This window comes from Erpetoichthys calabaricus, chromosome 4 (genome assembly GCF_900747795.2).
Source record: "Erpetoichthys calabaricus chromosome 4, fErpCal1.3, whole genome shotgun sequence".
In the NCBI taxonomy this organism is placed as follows: Eukaryota; Metazoa; Chordata; class Cladistia; order Polypteriformes; family Polypteridae; genus Erpetoichthys; species Erpetoichthys calabaricus.
In genome coordinates this window covers 4,034,276-4,049,233 of record NC_041397.2, presented here as the reverse complement: position 1 = coordinate 4,049,233, position 14,958 = coordinate 4,034,276, and the positions used below count along the sequence as shown (strand labels likewise).

At 44.6% G+C, this 14,958-nt stretch overlaps 1 protein-coding gene across 1 annotated transcript in view; it reads right to left on the bottom strand.

The window, feature by feature from the left end:
* LOC114649865 (interleukin-18 receptor 1-like) overlaps nt 1-14,958 on the bottom strand; it is a 92,389-nt gene that overhangs the window by 13,723 nt on the left and 63,708 nt on the right. Inside the window, exons 6-10 of the mRNA XM_028799227.2 lie at nt 11,855-11,926; nt 11,360-11,489; nt 9,248-9,396; nt 3,006-3,167; nt 20-184 (exon numbers count right to left, since the gene is read on the bottom strand). Of these exons, the coding sequence (XP_028655060.2) occupies nt 20-184; nt 3,006-3,167; nt 9,248-9,396; nt 11,360-11,489; nt 11,855-11,926 (678 nt within the window). The remainder of the gene's footprint in view (nt 1-19; nt 185-3,005; nt 3,168-9,247; nt 9,397-11,359; nt 11,490-11,854; nt 11,927-14,958) is intronic.

The following is a 14,958-nucleotide window of genomic DNA, read 5'->3' as shown; positions in this document are numbered from 1 at the left end:
TAATAAAAGAGTGACTTACCACCCCCAGGGAGAACATCACGTTCATAAATACAGAGTCGGTAATTAAAATGTTTCTCCAGTACAGAAGGCATCGTCTCCAGTATGAACTTCCCTTCTTCTGCATGGTATGATGGCGTAGTACTGGATTTGCACCAGGTGACATAGGCGTCATAGTCCTTTCCATCTGAAATAGAAATAAATAAGAAGATAGATAAGAACTTACTTGATGAATAAAACAAGAGGAATAATAGGATGATAGAAAAAGTGAGGGTCTGATTGTAATTCCAAGAGTTAAACTTACAAGAAGTGGTGAGGCGGCCTTCTGCTGTTATGCACCTCAAATCTGGAATAGCTGACTAAGGGGTCTGCGTCTTAAATAGCAAGTCAATTAGCAGAAGATCATTAGTGGCAGGAACTGATTATTAATTAAGGAAAACGGTTAGAGTGAGAGCCTGAAGCCACTGCAGCCCGTCCAGGTTTGGAGCTGGGCACCCCTGTAGTACACAGTACTTAGACAATCTGCCACCCACTGAGTGCAAACCGTCACCAGCTACCAAATGTGCTGTGTGCAACAAGGGTGGGCAGCGCAAAGAGACACGTTTAATTTACAACACGTGTGCCATCCTTCAAGGACTCTCATTCAAATTATTTTTAGATTATTATTTGCACGTCATGTTGTTACACTGTGGACCCTGAGCTTCGTAACTTCGTCTATCTGTATACTTGTATATGGTTGAGATGACAATAAAGTTCACTTTGACTTTGACTTTGACAAATGGAGACTTTCAGTCGTGTTACTGGTTAAAACGAAACAAAATTTGACCAGTCTGACAGAGTTACTGTTGATGATAAAACTGTTGCTTTCTAATACATTTCTTTACATCTTTTACGAGTTTAGATGGAGTTCGTTATTTATCATATCTGCATAGACCTACATGGCGACGTCCTGCTAATAAATGGTCTGGCAGTCCACCTGTTAAAGCAAACAGAATGGACCTGAGGACGACATAGAGGGCCACAGCAAAGGGTCTGAGGACATCTAGGAAACGAGCGATATTGGTTTTGATTTGTTAATAAATTTGCAAACCTTTCTGGTCACATGTGTTCACTTTGTCATTATAGGTTATTGAATGTAGATAGAGTGTCAAAAATGGCAAATTTATGAATTTAATATTATACAGTCATAAGAAAAAGTTTGTGACCCCCCCCCCAGCCTGCATAATCATTGACTCTCCTTTCAACAATAAAGATAACAGTGGTATGTCTTTCATTTCCTAGGAGTACTGCGGTGTTTTCTGAACAAAGATTTGTAGTGACGCAGTATTTAGTTGTATGAAATGAAATCAAATGTGACAAACTGGCTGTGCACAAATGTGGGTCCCCTTGTCGTTGTGCTGATTTGAATGCCTGTCACTGCTCAATGCTGATTGTTTGGTTGATGAGCTCATTAAGCCTTCATAGATAGGTGTGTCCCATCATGAGATATAAAGGTATTTAAGGTGGTCAATTACAAGTTGTGATTCCTTCCCTTTGACTCTCCTCTGAAGAGTGACAGCATGGGATCCTCAAAGCAACTCTCCAAAGATCTGAACACAAAGATTATTCAGTCTCCTGGTTTAGGGGAAGGCTACAAAAAGCCATCTCAGAGGTTTAAACTGTCAGTTTCTGTAACTGTAAGGAATGGAATCAGGAAATGGAAGGCCACAGGCACAGTTGCTGTTAAACCAGCAGGTCTGGCAGGCCAGGAAAAATACAGGAGTGGCATATGAGCAGAATTGTGAGAATGGTGACAGACAACCACAGATCACCTCCAAAGACCTGCAAGAACATCTGGCTGCAGATGGTGTATCTGTACATCGTTCTACAATTCAGCGCAATTTGCACAAAGAACATCTGTATGGCAGGGTGATGAGAAAGAAGCCCTTTCTGCACTCACACCACAAACAGAGCCGCTTGTTGTATGCCAATGCTCATTTAGATAAGCCAGATTCATTTTGGAACTGATGAGACAAAAATGGAGTTATTTGGTCAGAACAAAAATCGCTTTGCATGGCAGAAGAACAACACCGCATTCCAAGGAAAAACACCTGCTACCTACTGTCAAATTTGGTGGAGGTTCCATCATGCTGTGGGGCTGTGTGGCTAGTTCAGGGACTGGGGCTCTTGTTAAAGTCGAGGGTCAGATGAATTCAACCCAATATCAACAAATTCTTCAGGATAATGTTCAAGTATCAGTCACAAAGTTGAAGTTACGCAGGGGTTGGATATTCCAACAAGACAATGACCCAAAACACAGTTCAGAATCTACAAAGACATTCATGCAGAGTGAGAAGTACAATGTTCTGGAATGTCCATCACAGTCCCCTGACTTCAATATCATCAAAAATCTATGGGATGATTTGAAGCAGGCTGTCCATCAAATTGAACTGAACTGGAGAGATTTTGTATGAAGAATGGTCAACAATACCTCCATCCAGAATCAGACACTCATCAAAGGCTATAGGAGGACAGCGTCTAGAGGACAAAAGGAGGCTCAACTAAGTATTGATGTCATATCTCTGTTGGGGGGGCCCACATTTATGCACCTAATTTTGTTATGATGCATATTGCATATTTTCTGTTAATCCAATAAATTTAATGTCACTGCTGAAATCCTACTGTGTCCATAAGGCATGTCAGATATTACAAGGAAGTTCAGCCAATGAGAAACAAAAATCCAAAGAATTAAGATGGGCACCCAAACTTGTTCATATGACTGTATCTATAGCGCGAGGGCATTGTGCCGTGTCAGCCATTATTAAAGGTGTCATTTTGCTTCACTTCTCATTAACATGTATATATCACGATAAGGTGTTCAGAAAGTGAGTGGGTCCAAATACTTTATGAAATTAGTGGAAATGGGGATCAGGTGATGTTTAGTCAAAAAATGAATGAATGAGTCAGGCACATTGAGAAGATTTAAGCACATACTGACAGCCAGAGATTTTACAAATGAAACTCCTTACCTCCGACTGTTTCATCCTTGCCGGTGACTTTTCTGTAAATGAGCACAATCTCAACTCTGAGCACAACACAAATGATGATGAGAGTGACTGGCAATGTGATAAAAATGACGGCCAAACTAACACCCATTATGAAGAAGTTCTGGGTAATATCTGTAGAATTAACTGTTAAAAAAAAGAAAGAAAGAAAAGCAGAAGTAACATGAAAACAATTGTTCAGAGTTGATATAAGGAACATACGGACAGTTTAGAGTTCAATACCTGCACCGGTGAACTCCATGAGGATTAAAATAAACTTTATGGACGAATATGGAAAACTGGCTTGTGGTGTCGGTGCAGAGTGGAGGCTGGACAAGAAGGTCAGTCCAGCTGACGTTACCATGAAGCCCACCGCTCCACTTACTGCACGTCCGTGTGTGTGGAGAGATCACAGAGGTGCTTACTGTGTTTAGCTCAAAAAGCTGACATGGATGTGAATTCCCAGGGCTGTTCAAATCCACAGGTCACAGATTCATGGCTGACCACCAATAGTTACCACAGAGAGAAGACTCATGGTGTGTGTGAACCCACAACAGAACAATTGGTGTAGTCGGCAGGATCTGAATTGTGGTGGAGGCAGAAGTGCAAAAGAGAAATGTTTCACATTAACAAGGTTTTACTTTAAGTTAAAGTGTAGTACTAAGGTCATACTCCAGAATTTTGCAAGATTAAGAGAACTACTTCCTCAGGATGTAGTGATATAAGAAAAGATGCTCCCTTAACTAACAAGGAGTCTGATTTAAAGGGATATTAAGAGTCCAGATGCTGCAGGTTCATGGCTGGCTTCCGGCAGTTATCACAGTTCAAGTCTGCAAAGTTAGAAGGGTCGTGGTGTGCGTGTGTGTGAACCAACGACAGAGCAGGGCTCCAGCCAGACTGCAGGCTCATTATATAAAAAAGACCCAGACCCTCTAGTCCATCTTCTAGGGCATTCTATATATTCCACTCACAGATGTACTCTATTCATTGGCCACAGGCTCCTCCCTACAGCTCTCTACTGGTGTCCCATCAAGCGAAACGCACGCATGTGTCTGCATTCTACACCCGTCCTCTTCATTAGACGCCTTGTAAAAAACTCTTTGAAACTTGCATGCCCTTGTTATATTATGTTTTATTATTAAGTTTAATGTCACTGTTCTCTGTGCCCACTGTTATGGACTCATTCATACAGGCAGACCAAGTATGGTAGACAGGGGCACAGCATCAGCATTTAGGATTGCCGAGCCAAGCACAGGACTAGAGAGCCAAAGACAACTGGAGAATTGAATAGTCAGCCTAAAGACAGACTAGGATATTTCTGTCCTCTGTCAGCACACCATCCTCTTGCCTTGTTGGGAGAATGAGAACTGTATGTAGGCATTGTGCTATTCCTGTATTTTTGAAGGTGGGGTTCGAGTCCTTTCCTGTGCTTGTTTGGATCCGGAGCCAAGAGCCTGCACATTGAACAACCAGAATATAAGGATGGACCTACGGCCAACACACTTTGAAGCTGCCGGGCGGAAGATTATGTCTTCCGTCCGGTGAAAATCCTTTCAGCGTGGCGACAAAAGATGGCAGACTGCGTTGGTCAAGACACCCACATTGCTTGATATGTCTGTCATAAGCTTCCCGTCTGTAATACCGCGTGAACCTGTCAGTAAAGAGTTAGATTATCCTTTTTACTTCTCGTGTAATCTTTTAACCGTCATATTGCATCCTGGGGGGGATAATACCTTTTTTATTTATAATTATTTAAATTCAGGTTAATTAAAAGGCCGCAATTGAAAAGAACACATTTCCATAGAGCTAATGCCTCTTAAGGAAACAGCCCTCCCTAGCATTTTGCCACTATAACCCTATAACCCTAGCCTCCCCAGCAATATTCAACAATTTTGATTTATAAAGGTAAAATTTTATTATGTACAGTAATCCCTCGCTACTTCGCGGTTCACTTTTCACGGATTCACGACTTCGCAGATTTTATATGTAAGCATATCTAAATATATAACGCGGATTTTTCGCTGCTTCGCGGGTTTCTGCGGACAATGGGTCTTTTTACTTCTGGTACTTGCTTCCTCAGTTGGTTTGCCCAGTTGATTTCATACAAGAGATGCTATTGGCGGATGGCTGAGAAGCTACCCAATCAGAGCACGCAGTTAAGTTCCTGTGTGCTGCTGATTGGCTCAGCGATGGAGTGCTGCATTAACCAGGAAGTCTCATCTCACTCATTCAGCATTAACGTGCTCCTGCTACTGCATTCAGGGGATTATCACCTTCATCGTCATCATTTTTACTGCGCAGCATATTCATCACCATCATCATGTCATATATAGCTACGTGTACTTCGCTATACAGTAAGTGTAAACTTATCTACCGATTTCATATTGCTTAGCAGTTGTCCCTGTTATTAATAGAGTAAAGGGTGGGTTGTAAACAATACAGGGAGGGTTTAAAAACGTCCAAATACACGTTGAATAATTAAATAAATATGGTGTCCCTACTTCGCAGAAATTCAGTTATCGCGGTCGGCCTTGGAACCTATCTCCCGCGATAAGTGAGGGATTACTGCAACGATAATAAGAGGATAAGCCACAATGTTATACCAACAGATTGATACTACAGAGCAAGCCACATCACTTTCAGTCTTGCACTTTTTCTCATTGTCCATTCTACTGTCAGTCAGTCAGTCATCATCCAACCTGCTATATCCTAACACAGGGTCACGGCGGTCTGCTGGAGCCAATCCTAGCTAGCACAGGGTGCAAGGCAGGAACAAATCCCGGGCAGGGCGCCAACCCACCGCAGGGCACACACCCACACACCAAGCACACACTAGGGACAATTTAGAATCGCCAATCCACCTAACCTGCATGTCTTTGGACTGTGGGAGGAAACCCACGCAGACACGGGGAGAACATGCAAACTCCACGCAGGGAGGACCCGGAAAGCAAACCCACGTCTCCTAACTGCGAGGCAGCAACACTACCCTCTGCGCCACCGTGCTGCCCCCATTCTACTGTCCTAATGCCAATCCTGCGGTTTTAAATGCCAGAACACATCTCCTGAATTGGGCAGTTCTGTTTTGGACTCTAACTTATAAACATTGTTTGCAAATTTAAGCCTTTTGCAGCCAGGGAAACTATACGAGTGGCAGCCCCAAACCTTCGTTGTGTGTCCGGCTGTTTCTTTCACACCTCTCTGTGACGGGCGGCCAGGTCCTATACCTGGCAGGGACAGCCCTGCTGCATATGTTCCGGGGGGAGCAAGCATGGGCAGCTCAATACCTCCCCCGGGACACTTGGTGGCAGCCTCCCTGGCAGACGGGGATTCCCCAACCTCCCGCCGGGCTCCATGGGAGATAGATAGACAGACAGACAGACAGACAGACAGACAGACAGACAGACAGACAGACAGACAGATAGATAGATAGATAGATAGATAGATAGATAGATAGATAGATAGATAGATATGAAAGGCACTATATAATAGATAGATAGATAGATAGATAGATAGATAGATAGATAGATAGATAGATAGATAGATAGATAGATAGATAGATAGATAGATAGATATGAAAGGCACTATATAATAGATAGATAGATAGATAGATAGATAGATAGATAGATAGATAGATAGATAGATAGATAGATAGATAGATAGATAGATAGATAGATACTTTATTAATCCCAAGGGGAAATTCACATACTCTAGCAGCACCTTACTGATAAAAAAAACAATATTACATTAAAGATTGATAACAATGCTGGTATAGCAGACAATAACTTTGTATGATGTTAATGGGTGGAATTGAAGAGTCACATAGTGTGATGGAGGAACGATCTCCTCAGTCTGTCAGTGGAGCAGGACGGTGACAGCAGTCTGTCGCTGAAGCTGCTCCTCTGTCTGGAGATGATCCTGTTCAGTGGATGCAGTGGATTCTCCATGATGGACAGGAGTCTGCTCAGCGCCCGTCGCTCTGCCACAGATGTCAAACAGATGGAGCCCTCCACAGCCTGGTTGGGAGCTAACGTGGCCGTTAGGGGGTACGCTATCTGGATTCAACAGCCGGGCTGGACGAGTCTTCAGCCCCACCCGGAGGTGCAATTGGGAGCAGGTGGTCAAGCACCTGGAACACTTCCCGGTGGGCTATAAGAGGGGCCAGCCACCAAAAACTCGAGAGCCAGAGTCGGGTGGAGGAGGACTAAGCTTGAGAAGAAGGAGTGGTGGTAAAGGAGAAAAAGGTGTGTTGTGGTTCTTGTTGTGCTTTGGGACCGTGTATTGCCTGTGGGTCACGGGGAAGACGTGTGGCCACGGGTGAAGAAAAAGTCTTTGGTTGTTTCATACGTGCCTCCGTGTCTATCTGGCCTATATAGTGCCTTTGTTACACTCTCAAATAAAGGTTCAAGTGACTTACCAAATTACAGATTTTTGTTTTTTATTTTTTTGGCATTTTTAGAAAGTGTCCCAACTTTTTTTGGACATGGGGTTTGTATGAAAATGTCCTTTATAAATAAATGTGTGTTGGTGCTTGGAATAATAACCTACCAGCACCCAATTGTAAAATAAAAGAATGTCACGGCATCATCAATTGTTAATCATCACAGTCAGGAAACACACAATTGTGAAGAACCTGCAAAGAAGGTGTTTAGAGAAGAGCAACCCAAATTCTCATACAATATATTGTTTGAAAAAAATATTTCCAGAGAGAAAAAGAAATTCTCAAACTGCACAATTCATAACAGCTTGGGGCCGAACCTGCCTGAGCTCAAACTTTGACACCTCTGCTCTGCAAGGGGAGCGTCAAGGACCACTAAAATTGGATAAATGAGGCCGACATAATAAGATGGAGAGCCACCTGGTAGCTTATAATAATAATAATAATTCATTACATTTATATAGCGCTTTTCTCAGTACTCAAAGTGCTACCCACACAGGGAGGAACCGGGAAGAGAACCCACAATCTTCCAACAGTCTCCTTACTGCAAAGCAACATCACTACCACTGCGCCACCTGTGAGGACGACCAGGCTGTATTATCTTACCAGGCCTCATTGTACCCTGGTATTTTTGTCCTGTTACACGTGTAATGGACATGCTGACCTGGGACTGAACAGGGACACTTGCCTCACCGTGGGGCCAGTACAATGGAAAAACTGGGGGAGATGAGCACTGCTGAATATTTTCTTCTCCAGTATGCTAGGTGGACACATGACACACGGACTCCCGTAGGGCATGCTGGGACCTATAGGGTCCAGGGGGAGCTAATCAGATTCATAATTCCTACTTTCTGAGACTTCTGATTGACATGGAAGTGCTTCTATCTGGCTATGCCCTGGCGCCAGAAGTACTCCAGGGTCCAAGATAAAAGAGACCACTCAAACTCATCCGGATGAGCTCGAGTTGAGAGTGGAGGATGGACAGAACTCGTCCGGGTGGTGTGGAGGAGAAGACAGGGGAAGAAGGATTTGGTTTAGGTCACGTTTGATGTCTTTGTATAAAATAAGCTTTTATTTATGTCGGGACTTGTGTCTGGGGTTTGGGGTGCTGCAACGTCCCCTAGTGGTCACGCCTGTAATACATAAATGAATATGTTACTTTCTCTCCTGCCTACTCGGATACTCGGAGGTTAAAAGAAAGGGGAAAGGGCTGAACTGCAATAACGGTCAACGCTGACAGTGTGGTAAGAGAACGGGATTTGGGTAATGCTGTCGTAGTCTACATAATAAAGTGTATAAAGGAGGGATTAGGGTCACCATACCATGAATAGACAAGCCCTGACCCTAACCCTAACCTGTAGGTGGTGTCCATCTTTAGATCACATATCTTAAAGAGAATTCACACCAAATGAATAGAAAACACGATTCTAAAACAAAAGAAATTCTGTTAGAATGATGTCAGAGGCTCATCGATTCTTTGGCCACTGAATAGGAGGCAGGAGTCATTAATGGACAGGACGTTAGTTCATAGGAGGGCCCACTTACTGTAACTCACCTAACCCACATATAGCTGAGGATGTGGGAGGAAAGTATTGGAAAGTCGGCACAGACACGAGGAGATGCCACACAGACAACAACGAGAGTGGAACTCGACCAAAAAACAAGTGCTGGAATTGTAAGAAAAGCGAACCCCTGCGTCACCAGGCTGCTGTTGTTGTAATGTGAATTTCTTAAATTAGTAAGAACACAAACATAATGAGACTCACAAACATAAGCAGAAATGTCAACTTACTTTTTTCCACCAGAATAACTGAAACATTTTTGCTTCCGTCCTTCGAATTCAGGTAACAAATGTAAGTTTTTCCAATGTCTTCTTTTTCAACTTTTGTCAAATTCAGTTTTACTGTAATATGATAGTTGTGACGAAGTTTTTCATGATGTCTGAAATGAGAGCGTTGGGGGAAAAAAAAAAAGAATTAAACTTCACAGATCAACCAACACTGGACAGTTACTGTATTTCTTGGTTTAATTTGTTATTTTTATGATCTACAATGTAGAAGCACCCAACGATTATCCTGCTTCAGACAGTTTGTGTCTTTGTGGCATAATTTTGATTTATCTGTACGTGTTAATACAGTCGACCCTTGATATATGACCGGCCTGACATGTGAACAACTTGCTTTACGACCAAAATTTTTGTTTTGAATTACGACCAACGTCTTGCATTACGACCCGAATGCGGTCACGTGTATCCGCTTGTGCGATTGTAAAGAAACAGCCGAGAGCGTCAGTCGGAGCCCAGATACAGTGCATCCGGAAAGTATTCACAGCACATCACTTTTTCCACATTTTGTTATGTTACAGCCTTATTCCAAAATGGATTAAATTCATTTTTGTTCTCAGAATCCTACACACAACACCCCATAATGACAACGTGAAAAAAGTTTACTTGAGGTTTTTGCAAATTTATTAAAAATAAACAAATTGAGAAAGCACATGTCCATAAGTATTCACAGCCTTTGCCATGAAGCTCCAAATTGAGCTCAGGTGCCTCCTGTTTCCCCTGATCATCCTTGAGATGTTTCTGCAGCTTCATTGGAGTCCACCTGTGGTAAATTCAGTTGATTGAACATGATTTGGAAAGGCACACACTCGTTTCATGTCTCGTTTCTGTTTGGCTGCCATTTAATGAAGAAACGAATCAACTCAGAGGCCTGAATCCTTAAAAACAGGGCTATTTAAATGAAGGAAAAGAAGTTAATCAGCAGTGAAAACTAATCACCGATTAGGAAAAGGGTTAGAATGAAAACCTGCAGCCACTTCGGCCCACCAGGCATGGAGTTGGACAGCCCTGATCTAGATATGCAGAAGTTGGAGTCACTTCAATGCACAGCAACACAAACAACCAATTTAACATGACCACAGATTAGTGTAGAAGATTCTTATGGTCAAGATGAAATACATCACCACGAAATGGAAAATCCCCTCCTAGAAGTGCTCTCTTGCTGCTGAGAAACAACTCTGGGGGTCTTATCTGGTCACTGCTATCAGACAATTCAATGCTTCTTCCCAACATCCCAGACTGATTACTTACACGCTGTAAAAGGCGCTATACGGCGCCCGACCCGGCACAGACTCAGGCAGAGGCACGTACTTAAATAAATACTTTTTTATTTCTCTTCAGCCGTGGGGCACGCCTTCCCCGTGTCCCACAGGCCCAACACAGTCCCAAATACACTCACAAATACTCTCTCTCTATCCACCTCAGCACCACCACCACCACCACCACCACCACCACTCCTCCTCCTCCTCCTCCTCCTCCTCCTCCCGACTCTGGCTCTGACTGGAGGGAGGCGGCCCCTTTTATATGCCCCGGATGGGCTCCAGGTGCATCCTCGGGGTCTCCGTAGCCACACCCCTGTGTGGCGGAAGCTCCCATGGTGAAGCCGGAAGTCCACCGGGTGTCCTCAAGTCTCTTCCCCCCAGCACTTCCCGGTGTGGCGGAAGTACTGAGGGCCAACGCTCCCAAGGCATCGGGGCGCCCCCTGGCGGTGACCGCGGGCCCCTACAGGGTTGAGCTTCCAAGCTCCGTACCCGTGGTCCCCAAAGCCACCAGGGAGGACGCCCCCTCGTGTCCTGGAGGAGGCACAAGCCCTCCTCCACTCCTTCTGGACGTCCCGGCCGGGCATGGACACCCGCCGGGCACCACAACGCTTATATTCATTTTGCTATTTCTGCACAGTATTTATTCATTTACTTAAGGATTGATTGTATCATTCGTCCTGTTAGTCTGTATCTTTTCTTTTTTGAGGTTTCTTCTGCTGCTGTATGCTCCGACGTTCTATATGGGATTAATAAAGTTTATGTGCGCTGATCGAATCTAACATTTGGAATGATCACCTACTTTTTAAAGCAGATTGTTTGGTTACATTTTATAGCCTCGCTTTTATTTTCTTCACTCCAGTAAATGTCAGAAAACTCCACATCTTGGTTTGTGTATGCAACAACAATGCAGTCGATGGTCACTCCTTTACCTTGAAAACAAAAAAAATCATAAAAGGGATATAAGATGATAATCAAAGGCCGCGGGTTTTTTGAGGGTCACACCCGGCAGACGAAAAGTGACAAAAGGTGACAACACGGAGCGTATCAACGAGTGTCTCTTTATGATTTATGATGACTGAGAGACTCTCATGCTCTGATGCAAAGGTAAACCTGCAATTGAAATCCATAATAAATGTCAAAGTTCAAAAAAGCAAAGCCTTCAAACCTTAGCACAACTGTTCTAAAATGTTCTTTAATTTGCTTTTTGTTAAACTTTTATTAAAACATTCTAAGTATCCTTCTAGTCAGGGATGGTGGCAGTTGAACATACCTCCCAAAATCTGAAGATACCTACCGACTTCCACGTATACCCGCTTCTTGTCCACATCTGGCTCAATAATGTCTGGAATCATCTCTTCAGGTGCGTCTAAAACGATGCACAAATTATATTATTGTAACCAGCATTTTTATTGGCGTTCTCTGTGACCCCACCATGACAAAGTATCTAAAGGCCAAGACTGTCGTACGACCAGTTCGCCCAATATGGGCGAGCACAAGATACGGAGGCCTCACTGGACGTTCGGGCTGATATGACTGGACCCACGCTACAAACGAGGATGTATGATGGTATACGGGTGTTGTGCCAGTCGTGGAGAAAGAGGAGCAAAGAATACCTGAAATGGTACAGACAGGTGATACAAAATGATGACCATGCAGTCGGTGGCCAAGACCCCGTGGAAGAGCAAAGAAATGTTGCCTCAACCAACTGAAAGAGGACATTGCAGGAGAACTGGACAAATAAGCCTACCTTGCACCAAGGCATCATGGGCATTCATCTTTTCCTCATGAGCGCCATAGTGGAATTCCCTAGCAACACAGTGAGATGGGACTGAACAGGCCACCCTATTCCCTAGCCGCTTCTTCCAGCTCCTCCCGATGGACTCCCAGATTCTCCCAGTAGAGATTAGAGATATAATCCCTCCAGCCTGTCCTTAGTTTGCCCCCTCACTCTTCTCCCATTGGCCTGGTACACCCCTCGGAGAAGTGCCAAGGGGTACAAGCTACCTCATTCTGCAGTTCTACTCTGATGTCCTCCAGCATTAGGAACATTAAAACAATTGTGATGAGAATGGGCCATTCAGCCCAACAGGCTACTCATCAAGATTCCTGACATCCTACTGTCTACCACACTTCTTGGGCATTTTAACTTCCTGTTGTCCTCCATGGATCATTTGTAATTTATTCCATGTCTCCAGCATTCTTTGAGTGAAGAAGATATTTGACCCAATTGTCACTCTGTAACAGAACTTCAGATGTCCTCTGCTGAAATGACAGAACCTTTCGGAAGGACAACCATTGGAACAGCTCTCCATCAATCGGGAGAATATGAGAACCCACCTGGAGTTTTGCCACCAGTCATCTAAAGGGCTCAGAGAGCATGAGGGAAAAGATTCTCTGGTCTTTCTTGTGAAACAAAAGTTGAAGTCTTTTGGTCAGAACTTCTGGCACTTTATCTGGCAAAGACTAGACACTGCTCATCGCCTACCTAATACCATCGCTATGGTGAAACATGGAGGTGCTATGTGGGCCCTTGGGTCATGAGACTGGTCATGATTGAGAGTAGGATGAATGCAGTCAGAGAAGAAAACCTGCTGCAGAGTCCAGACCATCTCAGACTGGGCTGATAGTTCAACTGGTAGCACAACAATGACCTAAACCAAGCAGAGAAGACAACGCTTTGTGTGAACTCTCTGACTCTCCATGAGTGACCCAACCTGAGCCCAGACTTAAACTCCATAGAACATGTGAGAAGAAACCTGAAGTTGTCAGTTTATAGAAGCGCCCCCTCTAATCTAATGGAGCTTGTGAGGTTCTGCCAAGAAGAATGGGAAAAAAAACTGCATGTAAGGACAAAAACCAAGCCACATTGTCCATGGAACTCTTTGTAGACTTCCATGATCAAATTGTGGTAAAGTGCAAATCAGGGCAAGGGGATCAAAGCATTTCTAAAGCTTTGGGTTTTCCCAGGAGCACAGGTGGCCCAAATAATTGTGACATGGAGGCGGTTTGGAAACACCAGGGTTCTTCCTTGAGTTGGCTGCCCATCCAAACTGAGTAACTGGGCAAGAAGGGCCTTGGTCAGGGAGGTGACCGCAAACCCAATGGTCACTCTAACAAAGGTTCAAAAGTCCTCTGCTGAGATGGGAGAACCAGTCAGAAGGACAACCATCTCAGCAGCACTCCATCTTTTGGGTGTTTATGGTAGACAGGCCAGACGTAAGCCACTCTTAACTAAACAGAATATTCCAATTTGTAGGACTCTGAGAGCATGAGATTCTTTGGTGTGATGACACTGATATTCGTGTTTGCGCTCCGTGGATGGTAGACTTCTTAGATGTAAAACCAGACTGTTCCGGTCACTGGTAGGTGAGCAAGTGATCACAGATCCCATTGAGGATCACATTGAACACTGGGCAGAACTCCACGCACTTTGTCTGGTGAAGACCAGGCACTACTCATCACCTGCCTAATAACATCCCTACGGTGAAACATGGTGGTGGCAGCATCATGCTATGGGAGTGTGGGGACAGGGGGTACTGGTCAGAATTAAGCAAAGGATGAATGCAACCAAATCCAGAGGGGTCGTTGAAGAAAACCTGCTCTGGAGTGGACTGCACCTCAGACTGAGCTGATGGTTGACCTTTTCAGCATGACAATGACCTGAACCATACGGGCAAGATAACGAGGGAGAGGCTTTGTCTCTGAACGTCCTTGAGTGGCCCAGTCTTAAACCCCATAGAAGATGTGTGGAGAGACCTGAAGATGGCAGTTCACAGAAGCCACCCATGCAATTTAATGGAGCTTGAAAGGAGGATCTGCCAGAAAGAATGAAGCTGCCCAAAGCTTGTAGAGACTTACACAAGAAGACTTGCAGCTGGAATTGCTGCCCAACGGGCTTCTACAAAGTACGGAGCCAAGGGTTAGGGTTTAGGGTTAACTGACTTGAGATGCTTACAAAGGGGGGACCCAAAAATAATGAGATTTTTTTTTATTTTTTAATTGTATTGTAGTACGCGGCTGGGGGTGCTACCCAGCCGGGATGCCCAAAAGGACCGGAGGATGAGGGGGCGACCACTCTGGTGGCTGTGGGGACCACAGAGCTTTGAAGCTCAGCCCTGTACGGGCCTATGGAGCCCTGGACCTCAGCACTTCCGCTACACCCGGAAGTGCTGGGGGGCAAGAGGATTGGGGACACCCGGAGTGTTTCCGGGTGCACAGCTGGCACTTCCGACACACTGGGGAGTGCTGGTGGAAGATTGCTGGGAGGCACCTGGAGCACATCCAGGTGGCTATAAAAGGGGACGCCTCCCTCCATTCGAGGGCTTGAGTCGGGAGTGGAGAAGGACGGAGCTCGGGTGGAGAGGCAAGGAGGCAGCCAGAAGAAGTGAGGCATTGTGG